The following is a 16,159-nucleotide window of genomic DNA, read 5'->3' as shown; positions in this document are numbered from 1 at the left end:
GCACAAAGTCCAGTAGGAGGCAAGTGGTGTACTCCTAGAGTTGAAAATGGATTCGGTGTCATTCAGTATCTTCATTAGAGTATAACCTCAGCAAGTTTGCTGATGATACAGAACTGTGAGGAGTAGTTGATATATTGGAGGATTATGCTGCCATTCAGAGGGACTTCAACAGGATGGAGAATTGGGCAGAGAGGAACCTCATGAAGTTTAGCAAGAGGAAATATGAAGCCCTGCATCTGGCCAGAAATAATCCCATGTAAGTGTACAAGTTGGACAACAACTGGTTAGCTCTGCAGGAAGGGATTGGAATCCTGGTGAGCAGCAAGTTGAGTATAAACCAGTGTGGCCTCATTGCAAGGATAGCCAATAGAATCCTGGGCTGCATTAGGAAGAGAGTTGCCAGCACATCAAGAGAGGTGATCCATAGAATCATAGAATAGTTAGGGTTGGAAAGGACCTTAAGATCATCTAGTTCCAACCTTTCTGCCATGGGCAGGTACACCTCACACTAGATCATATCATCCAAGGCTTCATCCAACCTGGTCTTGAACACTGCCAGGGATGGAGCATTCACTACCTCCCTGGGCAACCCATTCCAGTACCTCACCACCCTAACAGTAAAGAATTTCTTCCTTATATCCAGTCTAAACCTCTGCTGTTTAAGTTTGAACCCATTTGTGCTCAGCACTGGTGAAGTCACATCTAAAGTGCCAAGTCCAGTTCTGAGCTCACTAGTACAAAAAAGAGATGGTCTTACTGGAGCAAGTCCAGCAGAGTCACAAAGGGACTGGAGCATCTTATGCATGAGGAGAGACTGAGACTGAGCCTTGAGAAGGGAAGGCTCAGAGGAGTGCATCTTATCAGTAAGAATAATACCTGATGGAAGGGAATGGAGAAGTCGGACTCCTTTTGGTAGTACCCATTAAAAGAAGCAGAGTCAATAAGCACAAATTAAAATGCATCAAATTCAATCTGGATACAAGGAAACAGTTTTGTACTATGAAAGTGATCAAATACTGTCCTATTCTTCCTCTATTTCAAAAGCCATTTGGGCATAGTCCTGGGCAACCTTCTCTAAGTAACCCTGATTGAGACACAGGGTTGGACTAGATGATCTCCAGTTGTTCCTCGACTGCAATGACTGTGAGAACTCTTTTTTAAGTCCTAGGATTTAAAGCAGCAAATTCACAAAACAGTAACTGTGGAAAGGAGAAAAACTTACTCATTTGATTACTTGCATGCCAAAAGGATATAATCCCTTTTTTGATTTGTCCCAGTGTAACCGTGGTAGCTAGTGTAATCTAATATTTTTAGCATTCTGGAGTGAGAAGGTTTTTCACCTTTCATGTAGTGTGGCCAACAGAGGCTATGGTAATGCTAAACAAGGAACAAAGGTTTGTGTCAGTTACTGCAACAGATATGTTGTGCTTGAATTCTTCCACAGAATGCAACAGGCTATACCTGAGGCACTTCAAATGACTCCCAGAAAATGTTGATGCCCTAGAGAAAAAGGGAAGGAAAAGTTATTATGACAAGTGAAGCACTGCACTTCCTCTTCGGTGTGTGCAGGCATAATCTGCAACTAAATGTATACAGATCACTGCAGCTGAAATGGGAGAAGTGGTCAAGATGAGGTGTGATAGGCAGTTCTTATAACTCAAATGGGAAATGCATCTCAACCAGGTGTATGCCTCTGTATAGAAAGCTTTGCAACTAACAAAATTCAGACTAAGTTTGTTTTCAGGTAGTACTAACTGGAGAGGATTCTGAACTTTGTGCTGACATGTTGCCACCCCCAAGCTGGGGCAGGTTCTACATATACTTTAGTATAAATAGTGAATTTTTTAATGCCTGTTACTTTAGAGATCCTTGCTATTTACTGTAAGGAGGAGCAAGAGACTGAATCCAGTTTTAAAATGTAGCAGCACTTAGAGGGAAATTTCTTCTCAGAAACCTGCAAGATTTTAAGTTAGTGAAAAGCAGACATTTGCTCGAAGAATCCAGGTTGCTGTGGGCTGTTCAGTTTCTGCATTAACTGTGAAATGATCTGAGGAACACATTTCAATCACAGTAGTTAAAGTACTGTTAGACTATACTTAAGGAATATTTTATTAAGTTATTGTTCCCACATTTTTAATACTTCTCAGACATAAAATTTCTGGTACACTGTACCTCTTTCAGAAAAATCAATGGTTATGTGTGGTTATCAGTTGAAGGTATGGTGAGATTGGATTCAGGTGGATTTATGTGAAGTAGATAAGGAGAATATAGATGAGCAGCAGGTTTAACAACTTTTTCCTCAAGGTAGTACACAGCTTTGTATGGGAACCTGTTCAACTGACTCCAGCCAATCCACAAGTCATCTCTCTGTACCCCCAGGATGTTTCCTTTGCCATTGGCTTTGTCTTTTCTTTCTCAAGGAAAGAGTAATCTGTTCTAACAGATTTTAGAGACAGTCTTCAATATTTTTGACTTAGAAACTGTGCTTTTGTATCTTAAATGCAGCATGATACCTTGATACTGACTGATGTGTATTTTCAGGCTGTTTGTAGATGATTGTGACTGCATAGTCAGTTTCTTATTATTTCTGAGGGGGAAGTAATAAGTTGGATCAGAGGATGTATACCACATAATTTAAGCAAAATATTTGGAAATACTAACTTTATTAAATGAGCAAAAACTCCAGTGTTTGCTCTCTATTAATGAAAGAATGAAGAATATATGCACTTTTTCCCATTTGTAGCTTTTTTAGGCTTATTTCTCCTCATTTTTAATATAGTTCTATAATTAATACTCACTTGTTCTTACTTTGTGAAAGAACATTCATGGTATGTAGACATTTCTTTCATTTAAATACCTTGATATCAGAAATATGTCCTAAAAATATCTAGTAGCCAAGCTCAAGAGAACTATCACACTCAACACTTTAATCAGATAATTTTCCCTTTGGCACAATTTGTGCTTTACATTCTTCAAGTTCTTTAGTTGTATGAGCCTGTTCCTTACACTCTGCAGGAGTGAATAATGAAGCCTTAAATTTGTTGTTGCTAATTACAGTTTGGTGATACTCCTTTTGTTGCCAAAATGGATTTGAAAAAGACCTCAATATAACTAAGAGTCTACTTCACAACCTGCAAATTTGCCTGTCTACACCAGAAATTCATCATGTTTTATTAGGGTAGAGATTATTTTTGCAAAGAATAGGTAGATAATTTCCTAGGGTCAGCATTATTTTAAGCAGTCATTTAAGAGGAAGAGGAAATGGTGATGAATTTTTCATGTTTCCATGAGAAAAATCTAGTAAATAGGTCATAACTCCTACATCCAGCTCTACAGTTCTAGGTAACACAGCTCTTGTTACTTAGTGTGATGAGGAAACTGTGAATCTGAAATTAGAGTACTTTCTTCTTTTTGCTATTTTCAGATGAGAAATCTCAAATTTGTACTTCTATGTCCAAACAAAAAATAATAATAATAATTAAAAAATAATTATTTGCTTCTACTTCCAATTAGAAACACACATCCTGGAACAGAAAGAAGATGACTTTTGTGCTGAGTTTCAGTTTCATCTGAATTCTCAAAAAAAATCAGAATTTTTCATCCAGGCAGAAGATGAAGCCCTGAAAATTTCAGATCTGCCAGTAACCAGTCAAAGAGGAGGCACCCCATATGACTGTAATCCCAGTCCTGAAGAATCAAGGTAAAAACAAATATCATTAAATAGAGTTTTTCTAGATTCAAATTATAGATAATATAAGTACAGATTTTTTGATAAAAATAGGGAAGCTTATTTCTCAACTAAGAATCAGTAAGTCAGCTTTTACTTGGATGTACCTTGTTTACCCTTCTTTCCCTGTGGAATGCAGCATTTCAGCACTGTATTCTTTATCACTGTTTGAAAATATGATCATGGCAATGTCTTATGTGACACGCTGTATTTCAGTGATTGTGATCTCTCCAGAGAATTTTGAAAATGGATGTTGAAAAAAAAATAGAAAAGATTATCTAAAAATCTGGTAGTATATGTAGTTTTACACAATAAGCACAGTGTGCCCTAAGTATAATGAAGGACTAGGAAGTAGGAATGAGGCAGGGTAGGAAGCAGGAATAAAGCAAGGTGAAGTGTGGTGAAGATGAGGAGCTGTAATAACTTGTAGACAGCCTATTACAGGAATCTGGAGAAGGGGAGATATGATTGAAAAGTATAGTATAAACTCCGGATATTTGCTTCTATCATTAATTTGGACATTTATTGTCATTAATTTCAGTACTGAGCTACAGCCCTCTACTACAGTCTTAAAAAATATATACACTCTTATGTGGCATAATATATGAAGTTATACCCATCTGACTAAAGAACATGCTACTACTTTTGAGTGCCTTAAGCATTCTGAAGCCCAAGTCTTAACTGAGAGTGACAAAGTTACTTCTGAAAATGAGATCAAGGCTGCAAAGCCTGATAATGTACTTTTGAAATATATACTCTTAATTCTTCACCTGTCAGGTTCTACACGTGGTTTTGTTATCTTTAGTATGACGTAGTGGTGATCCATTGGGCCAAGGTCAGTCCATAGTACTTTTCCATCTGTCTTGTTGCCCTTTTTTGCATTAGGGCCTGAGATTTGCTGCTAGGGTAATGCATCCTGCACTAACAGCCACATATAATCCTGAGTGCTTAAATACAGCCCAGCGTCACACAAAGCTTGTTGCTTCTACCCTTCACCCGTTCACTCACACTGGCAATCAAGCTGGTCTTGAACACTGAGATTAACCCCCTACAGTTAGCATGTTGAACCATCCCATCTGTAAATATATAGCATGTAGGATCCTAAAGCTATTGGCCAAAACTTCATTGTGGTAGATGCTATATATAAGCTGCACGAAATCTGTCCTCCAAATAGATGTCAATTAGTATACAAGGTAAGAAAATATCTTGGTGTAGAATGACCCAGGAAATGCTGAGTCAATGCTGATTTGCATTGTAGATGATGGTCTTAGTGTACCGTCAATGTGACTTGTCAAGGTTTCTTCTACAAGAAAACATTTGAGGAACTGGGGTATGATTATCAGGTATATTCAAACTTCTTCATGGGAAGTACAACCTGAACATGGAAAATGCACAAAAAAAGTTTCAGGTTTGTAATGTCTGGGTAATAGTATCCTGACACATACATCACTCGCAGTCTGAAAAAATGCTAAATGAAATTTTGCTAGGCAGAGCAAAAATAAAATTGGCTTTGAAGGGTCTTGAAAATGAAAATAAAGAGTTTAAGCACTCTTGTAACCCATATATAGTGTAATACACTAAAGTAATGTTTTAATGCAGATCTCCATGCTATCTGTATTGTGCTTTAGGTTGCACCATAGTTTGTTTGCAGAGCATAGATCTTAAATTTCTTATTAAAGAGCCATAGAGAAAATAAATTCAATGGAAGCAGTGAAGAAGGGGGTGGCTGAGTACATACTACTGTCTACCTGAGGGAATGGCTCTTTGGAACACCAGATAGCATTAGTTTTCTTTCTAGCATGTGAATTATGCATAATGAAAGTAATGTATAAATAGTTCAGAAGGATACAGCTTTTCTGTGGTAGCTTATGACTTATGACTCATTGGCTAGGAAGCATGTCAACAGAAAATGCTTAAGGGAAGCAAATGTTAAAAACATTTGCTAATCCCCCCTTCTAATCCATTCACCTACTGATTTTGCTGCCATTTTACAAGTGATATCTGAGTTAACTGTATCAACGGATAGCCAAGAAGTTTTATAGAAGTCTTACCTTGAAATAGAATGTTTTAGCCATCACCATAATTTTACAGATTTCTTCGAGATAATCTCCTATATTTTATATTCTGGATATTATCATTTCACTAAATAGGGAATTGGCCATCCTGTTGAAGAATTTGTTTTGTTTTAATCAGAGTACTGACTTGATCCCTAAACATTTTATTACTTTGTTGCTCTATATTAAGCATAGGTTTTTAATATTTGCTTCCATTTAGCATTGTCTGTTTATAGGCTTCATATCCAACTTATATTCATCTGTTTATGAATTAGTATGGTAATATATTTATTTACTCTTCCAGATAAACAGATTTTTCTCAGAATCATGAATTTAAGAAGTGATAGGACATCCCTTTTACTGTCTATTTATTATATTTGCAATAGTTAACAAGTTTTGATAATTTATTTATGTGTATTTTGTTTTGGGGGAGGGAGGAACTGGTTTTGCATTATTTTTCTTTCTTTATTTATTTTTTCCCTCCTAAACACAGCAGCATAGAAAGAAAGGCTAACAGGATGCTCCCTGAATATGTATCCTCATGGAATAATGCTGCTGATTTAGGTGGAAAAACAGAAACTGCATTCCTTTTGAAAGAATTGGACTCCCTGAGGGCAAAAAATAAAAAGGTACAATCGAGATATTCAGATCACAGTATTTGCTCTTTTATAGTTGTCTTACAAAACATACATTTTAAACTGTTCCTAATTTAGTTTTGTTATTTATTTTAGTGCACCAATCAATAGTTTTTCTGTCATTTTGGATTCTTGGTATCTGTTTAACAGCTGCATCTCTGGAATTAAAAAAATCCTTCATGCAACTCTTTGACCTTTTTAATCAGTGACATGGGTTCTTGCAGCATAGATTGAAACCAAGGATGACCAAAACCAAGACGAGGATTTCATGAATAGAGTCTGGAGCTTGTGGTCCAGATGATGAATGTGCCCTGATAACCTCCTTTTTGTTGAGGAGAAGAAAATTCCATTATACTTGCATACTGCATTGTTTTTAGTGTTAGTACTGGTTGCATGTGCCTAAATAACAGAAAAGTCTATAGCCTTTCCATGAAGTGTCATGGAATGTTCAATAGCAAGCTCAGATATCTATCCAAGAACAGATTTAGTAAATTTGCAGTTAAAAGAAGAGCCTCAACATGTGAAATACCTTTTTTCTGTCTAGTGAGGCACATGAAAAATTATGCTTTTACACCACAATCTCTTCAGGCTGTGATGTCAGTACATTGGCTGGAAATAGGCTATTTATGCATGTACCATCTGCATTATATTCCATTTAATTCTGAACTTCCTTAGCAAGCTGGTGATACCTGAAGAAGAGAACCCCAAGTAAAAATACTGGTACATACATTGCTGCTTGTCTTGTGCAGCAAGATAGGGCAGATGATAGAAAAGATACTTTTAACATTTGTCCTTAAATAATTAATTGAACTTCTGTTGTATTGCTTAGTGTTTGTATTTTGGGGGTGAGAATCTATTATTTAAAATTTTGGTGTGGTTGAAAGAGCTAGTTGACTGTTTCAGCCAGGTGAGAATCTTACTGTCCATTTGTTCAATTCAGCTTGAAGATAAGCTTTCTGAAAAGGACAAGGAGCTGAAGACAATAAAACTGGACTTAGAGCTGCAAGAGAGAGCTACAGAAGCTAAGATTGCAGAAAAGATTGCAGGTATAGTAGGCAAGCGTTTAACAGATGGCTGTATGGGTCATACAGTACCCATGGTTGTTATATGACGTGGCCTGGTGAATGTTAGCTTTATTTGCTAAAGGAGGGAAGATTTGATTTTTTTTTAATGTATGGCTGTTTAGAGTTGCTTAGAAAATAGGTGGCTTTAACATCCTGGTACTGGTATTAGCAGGAGCTTTACCTGTATTCATACTGATTTGGGCATTAAATGCATTGTTAACACCATGTCAATCCAATCACAAAAAGGTTGTTTGTTTTGTTGGAAGGTCCTGAACAAACAAGGGGAAATAATGATTACCAGTGCCTCTACCTTTCAACCAGCAGTTCAAATACCACTTATTGTTTTAGCTCCTTCAGAGCAATACTACCCCCTCCCCGTGCATGGAGATAGTCACACATTCACCTCAACTAGAGACCTGCACTTTTCTCGAAAAATCTCTTCTTTTGGTAGTTATAGTGAATTTTTGTCTGGTGATGGTATGTGTCCAGTGAGTGAAGTTTATATAAATTCTCAAAATTAATAAGGTTTTAAGTTTATATTCAAAAGCGAACGTATGTTTATATTTGTTGTTATTTGTTGTTTGGGTAGACATATAAGAATGGAGACAATTTGTATTCTGAAGTTTTGGAAATTTCTGAAGTAATGAAGCTGAGTATTTTTATTATTGAAAAGTGACTGTGTGTACAACATACCCAGTAGAAGAAAATCTCTCTGAGGTTTTTCTCAGTTTTTCAAGTAAATTATTGGGAGTGCTTTTAGAAATATATCATAAAGTTCATAAAGTGTAAGCTAGGTAAAATTGTGTCATTATAGACCATGCACACTTCTCATAATATTAATAGTCCTAATACCTGTCCCGAAAATCCCGGTACTGAATGGAGGAGTAACTATCTTCAGGAATATGAAGCAGAAAATAAAATCCTCAGCTGAAAAAATCAGATGGCTGAATTTCCACTTAATGTCAAACCCCTGAGAATACAGTATTCTGTGTATATTTTAGATGGAAGACAGTTCCTAGATTTTCTGTGTTGGAGAAATAGTGTATCTATGTATATTATGAAACAAATTGAAATACAGGCATAATCTTATTCCATTTTACATAAACTGCTTGCTTTATTTTCAGAAGGAAAAAATCTGCACTGGTTATCAGTTATGTCCAACAGATGAAAGCTAATTCAAATTGTTCGTGTTGAATCCAAAGTTCTGTGTTTATTCCTGGATATTTAAACAGTGTTTTACCTCTGTACTTTATCAGAGACAATATTTTTCCATTATTAGGTGTTTGTTGCTCATTAAAACCTGGAAAGAAATGTGTGTCAAAAGGTGTGTCAAAAACATGTTTAGTTTAATTTTTATGGATACAGTTGAAATATTTATTAATAGATTGGTTTTTCCTACACTAGAGTATAAACTTTCTAATTATGTCCTAAGCAGAATATTCTCTTAAAATAGTATGGCATGAATATGAATATCATAATTAACACAGTTAAACCATTTTGAAAGGAAGAATAAACCAGATTTTAACGAAAACTGCAATGTGCAATAATGATAAACTTTAAGAAATACCTTTTTTTCCCTCCTTTTACGAGTTCACGAAGTGTGAAATTGTTTAAATGCTGAGAAAGAGGGCAAGAGACTCCTTACTACTTAAGCTGTTTGCTAAAAGGAAGCATTGTTAGTATTTCATTGGGGTTTTGTTTCCTTACAGTTCTAAGAACATTATGAAGTTTGGATAAATGCTTTTAAATCAGTGGTGAATTGAACCAAACTGAATTTGTGGAGGTCTGTGTGTGTGTCTCTCATAAAAGCCTTAGGAAGAGTTCCAGTGGACAAGTAGAACCTAATAAAGACTCAGTGGGTTTAAGGAACAACATTTTCTTCTTGTATTATGTCCTTTGAGGAAATGAGAACACATGCTCCTCTGATTTCATGTTGCTAGTTAATGTTTAATTACTGCAGTGTATAACACATGGTAGAGTGAAACTTGTAAATATGGGTGTTTGCATTTTTATTATTAGTACTGACTATGATAAGAAAATGACTCCACAAATTGTATTGTAAAAAAAAAAATCTGAAAGGAGCACCATAAAAATGTTATCTACTTTGAGGAATATTACAATTCCATTTTAAAATGTAACCCTCTAATTGATGGGTTTCACTTAAACAAGTCTTAGGTAAAGAACAGAAAAGCTGAAGACAAAAGCCATTTTAAAATGAAGCTACAACAGTCTTCAGAAACAAATAACCCAAAGTTTGTCACTTTACAATTTTTACTTTACTCAAAGGAAGAAGTCAAGAGAAAAAGCGTAAGCCTGTGAAATCCTTCATGAGGGAATAAGAAAAAGTTATACATGATGAAAGAGAAAGTTTAATATTGTATGCAGTAAACAGCCTATTTTCAAAAGGGGTTTATTTTTAAATTTTGCTAGCCTGGAAAATCAGTTTTCCAGAAAATCAACTTCCTTGGATCCCTATCTGTGTCAGGTAGCTTATGGCTAAGGAAAATTAGAAAATTCATGGTACTGGTTGCAGGCCTTTAAGCATTGGAAACTACTGTTTCTGGTGGTCATAGCTGCCACAGATTCCTGCTGTTTCTTTATTATTCTGCTGTTGGATTTCCTCTCATTATAAGCCAATATCAGAAGGTACCATTAGTTTTCCTCCCCATTATGAAGAGAAGAAATACAGAGGTGGAGGCAACATCAGGAATATCAAGGAAAGAGCAAACCATAAAAGAATTGAGACTAGGATAATGTAAGGAAATAAGAGAACACCACATGAGAACTGGATGTGAAGAATAGACAAATTTTGAAATGGGGGACTGCAGACCTATCTTATGTTGAACAGAGAAGGGAATGAATGCATTTTGTGTGAGGGGAATTAGCAGAGAGGACAGATCTCATTTTGGATGTACATAATAAGCGAGTTCATTTTTTTCCTATCAGAAAAATTATACAGGGTCTTTATAGGAACTTTTAAAGGAAAGAGCTGAATGAATGCAAGTGAGAATTGCAGAGCATAGTGGTAGTCTTTTTGGACTGGAAAAAAATAGTCTTCTCACAGTAACTCGCACCATTACTGCAACAAGACAGACCATAGTTGGCATTAGAGCCTCGACTCTTGGAGCGTTTTTATTGCTATCATAGTGGTATATATTAGGACTAAGAATAATTCTGAAGAAAAATATAATAAAAAATATTTCTCCTTAAATCCTTCTGTAGCAAGGGCTATTTTAATTTGGGGTTTTGTTTGTTTGTTTGTAGTTTTCCTTGTTTGTGGTTTTCCTTGTTTGTGGTTTTCTTTGTTTGTGTTTTTTGGGGTGGGGGAGATGTTTGGTTGGGGGTGTTTTTTTCAATATCTAATACCAAAATTACCAAAATTAAGTACATTTTAAACCCAAATCAACTCAGCAGGAATAAATGAATTGAGTCCAGGCCTGCTAGTTCTGTTAGGTGTTGCACACCACCTTTAATTCCTGAAAGCTGTATTAGTGTTCTGCATATGCTCTCTAAAAGACCAGAGTAGTGATAGGAAATATGGTGTGGAAAAAGTGGAAAGGAGACTTCTAATACTGTGTAAGTTACACAGCTTTCAGTCTCTTGGAAACTACAGCAATATACCTACAATTAAGACCTTTTTTCAGGTCTGTTTTTGCAAAACTATTAAGAATTTAGATATGTGGTAATTGGGAACTCTTAAATATGGCGCAGAAATGTTAATGAATTTTATTTGAAGTTTCCTAAATTAACCTGAAAAATAATTACTGAATGCATATGCAATAGTTTTAATAGCACAAGTGAAAACAAATATACAAGTGGCTATTAGCTTAGAGTTAGTTTGATTTAATATCCCATAAAGTAAGAGGAAATAAGTAATCTTGCCAGTAATAAACTTTGGGTGGCAATAACTTCCAGCACAGGGGAAAAAGTATTTTCCATTTCTTCAAAGCTCACTTTAGAGTCCCTTTTTAGATGTTATTTTTCTTTCTTGCATGTCATCCATTAAAGATTAGCTGTGGAAGGTTGGAGCATGGAGAGATTATGAATGACAGAACAACTCCTGCAGAATAATAATCAGTTTTTGGTATTTAATGCTGTTTGACTTTTGCAGACACATTTCTTATTAACCTTTGGTACAAACAGAAATCCAGGTTCCTGATATCTCATGGAGAAGATGAATTCAAGATCCTCTTCCAATTAAACTGAAATAAGGCCAATATTGGGCTTTAGCCAGAAGAACTCAGTAGTTCCCAACCTTTGTGCTTATAAACCAAAATATGAATGATATTTTACAGTTTAAGTAGGTAATGCATATACTTCCTAACTCAGTTTTCTGTGCAGAATTCATTTGTGTATGGAGTCTATATAGTTCTTAGGGAGGGTGTTCTATTAATGCTTTATTGCGCAAAACTGTTTCCTGAGTATTTTTTCAAAATATTTCCTGGTAAATAACAGAATTTTGAAAATAGCATTGGGATTTGAATCCTCTGTATTGGAAGGTAGACAATCCATCTAAAGGACAAAAACCACCCCCAAGATGGGGGTGTTGTGACTGAGAACATACTGGGTTAATTTTTAACAGTTTAACTTCAATCAGTGCAATTTTGCCTTCAGATTGTCAGAATGTTGATGGTCAATAGCACTCTGAAGTGTACAGTGAGCTTGTATAGGTTAAAATGTAAATTACTAACCTATTTATGGGTGAAGCTTGTATGTAAAAAGCAAGCCAACATCTTCTACATATTTTTATTATTAGTCTGGCCCTTCTGTCTTCCCCACTACAGTGCTAGAGGAACATAAAGAATTGGGGTTTATTCAGGAATAAAAATGCCTGCAAATAACCTATTTAAAGTATAACTTGCAAACCATAATACAATGTTTATATTTTTCCTTCTAAAGTAAATATTCAGGCATCAATAATTATTCACTAAAAACTAATAGCATTATGGTTTGAATTTTGAAGTCAGCTGTGTTTAGTGTGTTAGAAACAGAGGCTTAATTATTGTACAGGGATTGGTTATCACAAGAACTGCTTTTGGGTCTGTGTATAATAGTCTCTCCTATTCTTTCCCACTTTATTTTTTTTTTAATTGAATTGGGATCTGAGTACACAAAGAAAACCCTATGCAGAGCTGCTACTAAGCAACTTTAGCCTTTTATTAAGAGCACTCTGTTTACAGCATTGGAAATGTAGGAGCAGATGAGTGCTATGCACTAAATAGATCCAACAAACACAAAGCAATAAAGAAGTCACTGTGTTCTATCAGTGTTTGTTCAGATTGTTTTATCTATGAAGTCACATTTAGGTGTAAATGACTTGTAGTCTCTAACTCCTTGTATAGACCGGTGAAAACTCTTGTAGTTTTCCTATGATCTTCTTATCACTACTTTGTTTTCATTTTTCAGTTACAGGTTATAACTGAAAGTAAATGAATGGTAGCTTTCAAATAAGGAGCTAGGAACTTAAGTTGTCTGTTTTGGAATAGAACATTTCAGCACTATTTTTAAGCCAACAGTCAGCCCTGAAGCTCGCAGTGGTTTGCCATTAACTTGAATGAGAACTGTGTAAGGGCCTTAGGCTTTGAACATTTCTAGGGATTATCTGCATTTTGTAACATGTATGCACAGAGACCAATTAATGACACATTTTAAAGGCTTTCATAGCAATGTACTAAATCTTTTTTTGTTTATTTGGCTATGATAAGTTTGACTTCTTATTTAAGAATTGTAAGCATAGTCATTAAATCCAGGAGAAAGAAGTCTCGAAGGAATTTGATTTCTAATATGACTGGTTAACAAATACATACATGTATGTATTTCTGCAAGGGAAACAAGCATATATTCATATGGTTAAAAAAAAATTAAAATGGTGAAAATCTGGAAATGGCAAGGTTAATTTCCAAGTACTACTGTGATTAGACAGAGATCTAGCAATGGTGGACAGGAATGGGAAGACTGCTGAAAATCAAAAGGCAAATAGCCATTACACCTCTTTTCCCAAAATACTTCCCTAATTCCTAACATCCTTATAGCTGCTACTCAGAAATCCAAAGTGAAAACACAGAATCCCTAAAAAGCTTCAGTTAAACTACTCTGTAGGATAAATTTCAGCTGACAATTTTTTCATGGAAGCAACTGAGGAGGATAAACAAAACGATCATTACAGGAATCTTGAATTCGAAGTGTGACTTGGCCAAGCAAGTTCTTTCATGTTTCTACTTTTCCTTCAGAATAATACACACCTCTAAAAGGCAGAAAACAGAAAATATTCTTTGCCTCATTATTATGAGGTCAAAATTCACTACTATGTTAGAGGTAAATATCTCTATGAAACTGAAGATAAATTGCACATCAAAAATATTTTTATTATTATTCAGTCAGTTCTTGAGTATATGAGATTTTTGTAAGAATGTATTATCTCATTTGTGTTTCCTGTTGCTGCAATGGTATAAGTAATAAAATTACTTTGAATGTACCAGAATCAATGCCAAAGAAAATACCAGGTCATTCATTGTTCAGTAAACACTGATCTTAAATACTAAATTTTAAACTGCAAAACCTTGACCTTCTGCGATAATACATTGTTATTAACAGAAAAACTTTCTCACCATGTCTTTCTCTTGGAAGTAACTGATGACTGTAACTAGTGCTTGTTACAAAAACAGTTAGCAAAATTTTAATTGTACAGTTTCCTTACATCACTTTTTTCCACGTAGTCCAAAATCAAAAGCAGTGTTTCGTCACATTTATTAATTTCGAACACCTTGCAAAGTCCAAGATATTGTTATTATTTCAGTAAAACTGATTTATCATGAAAGCTAGTTATTCGTGTTACATATACTGTATCTTCTGAGATAGCAGTGTGGGTAATGACCTCATCTTTTCCTTGCAAGGTCTGGTCTATATTCTGGATTTTACGTTTTTTAATGAGTAGCATGAAGTAATTTCAGCTGCCATAGATGTTTTCAGTCCTAACTATTACTTCTTTCTTGCCTGTGCTATTCAGTTTTTTTGTTTGCACAGATGACCTCTAAGAAATAAGCAAACAGACTTTTTTCCTGGGAACTGTGCTTTCCTCCCTTCCCCCAAAGTTCTGTTTGGAAAATCGTGAACCGCTGTTTAAACTAGAATGATTTCCAATGCACCTTCTCACTACCTCTGTATTTTAAGGTAGTTTAAAAAGTATAGAAGATAGGTTTGCCAAAAGAATCAGTTTCAACTAAGAAAATATGTACACTGCTTTGACTCAGTAAACTCATAGTCAGTATGGTTCATCTTCTTCATATTTACTTTTTCCCATATTAGAAAACAATTAGCTTACTAAACAAATTTGAGTATTTGGGAAGAAAAAATCTACTTTGAGTCTCTCTCATTTGACTAAGAATTACACGATATTTGATAAGCTTGTTTAAAAATGGACATATCCAAATATTATTGTAAACATCCATTGATTTGTTTTACCTGCAATATAAGTATTTTACTTAGTTGGCTTACATAGTAGCTAATAATATTTGTTAATGTAATTTAACTGCTGTGAACCTTTACTGAACAAATATTGAAATTTATACAAGTCAAAGAAAGAGAATCTCTAATGACTTTTGTAAAAGCTTCCATTTAATAGTTAAGGAGAAAAGTTTATATGACATACCAGATGCAATTAACAGTAGATTTTACATTTAATAAAAAGAAAGAAGCATATGTATTTGCTTTATTCATTCCATCATAATTTGCATTAGAGCTGTGGGTGTTTAATGAGCAAATTCCAGCTAAAATGCTATATTGATTTTCTAAGTGAACTTTGTAATAGCTATCTACCTTACAAAAGCTCTCTGTTTACAATTGTTTTCTTTACTAAAAACTAAAAATGTTTTTGAATTGATGATTTTAGCATAATGATTCTTTTAATATAAAGAGCTGTTTTAGAGTATGCAGGGGTTTTAGAAGAAAGATGTTATCAAGTTATTCCAAAGCAAATAAAATGTATGCAACTAAATAGTAATGTCATATATTTTATATATTATAATGTTTGCAAGCACTGGAAAATAATTTTTTTCTTAATTTAGCAGTGTAAGATTTAGATATTGTAACTCTTGGATGTCATTATATGTATATTAGTAAATGAAACAATTCATTTTAGTTCAATAGTTAACTATTCATGCTTCATTTTTACGTGTTCTTTTCTTGCTTAAAACATGAATTCTGTAAGAATTTATGTTTCTTGTTGGTCAGGTCTCAAGATAAACAGGATAGGGTTGTTTGGTGCACTATTGGAAGGTCTCCAAGAAAAACCTCATGGTGTCTACCAGAGCAGTTGGTGACTAAGTAGCTGGATCACTTTTTTAACTGCATCAGACATCAAGTCAGTGTGCCAGCATGGAGCTAGTATTTTGCTGAATATGCCAAATCTTGAACGGGAATTAGCAGCCTGACTCGCAGTTTTTGCCTTGCATTTTTAAGGAATTTAAGGATGATAATCTGGATATTCCTTAGTCTCTTTAGTATGGAAGATTTTTATGTCACATTCTCCTGTAGACTTTTCATTGAGCAGCTTACATTTCACATACTTTCCTAAATATGACGCAAAATGTTTTGGTTTGCCGCTGCCTTGCAACCCAATGGTATATGTATTTCAGTGGCTTGTTTGAAGAATCCTGTGATCCTTACAGTCCGGGAGTTTTA

At 34.9% G+C, this 16,159-nt stretch overlaps 1 protein-coding gene across 1 annotated transcript in view; it reads left to right on the top strand.

The window, feature by feature from the left end:
• MIPOL1 (mirror-image polydactyly 1) overlaps positions 1–16,159 on the top strand; it is a 158,611-nt gene that overhangs the window by 20,307 nt on the left and 122,145 nt on the right. The window contains exons 5-7 of the mRNA XM_013129022.3: positions 3,514–3,700; positions 6,275–6,410; positions 7,357–7,462. Of these exons, the coding sequence (XP_012984476.2) occupies positions 3,514–3,700; positions 6,275–6,410; positions 7,357–7,462 (429 nt within the window). The remainder of the gene's footprint in view (positions 1–3,513; positions 3,701–6,274; positions 6,411–7,356; positions 7,463–16,159) is intronic.

This window comes from Melopsittacus undulatus, chromosome 4, assembly GCF_012275295.1.
Source record: "Melopsittacus undulatus isolate bMelUnd1 chromosome 4, bMelUnd1.mat.Z, whole genome shotgun sequence".
Taxonomy (NCBI): Eukaryota; Metazoa; Chordata; class Aves; order Psittaciformes; family Psittaculidae; genus Melopsittacus; species Melopsittacus undulatus.
Note: the sequence above shows the minus strand (reverse complement) of the source record. Positions and strands in the feature narration are given on the sequence as shown.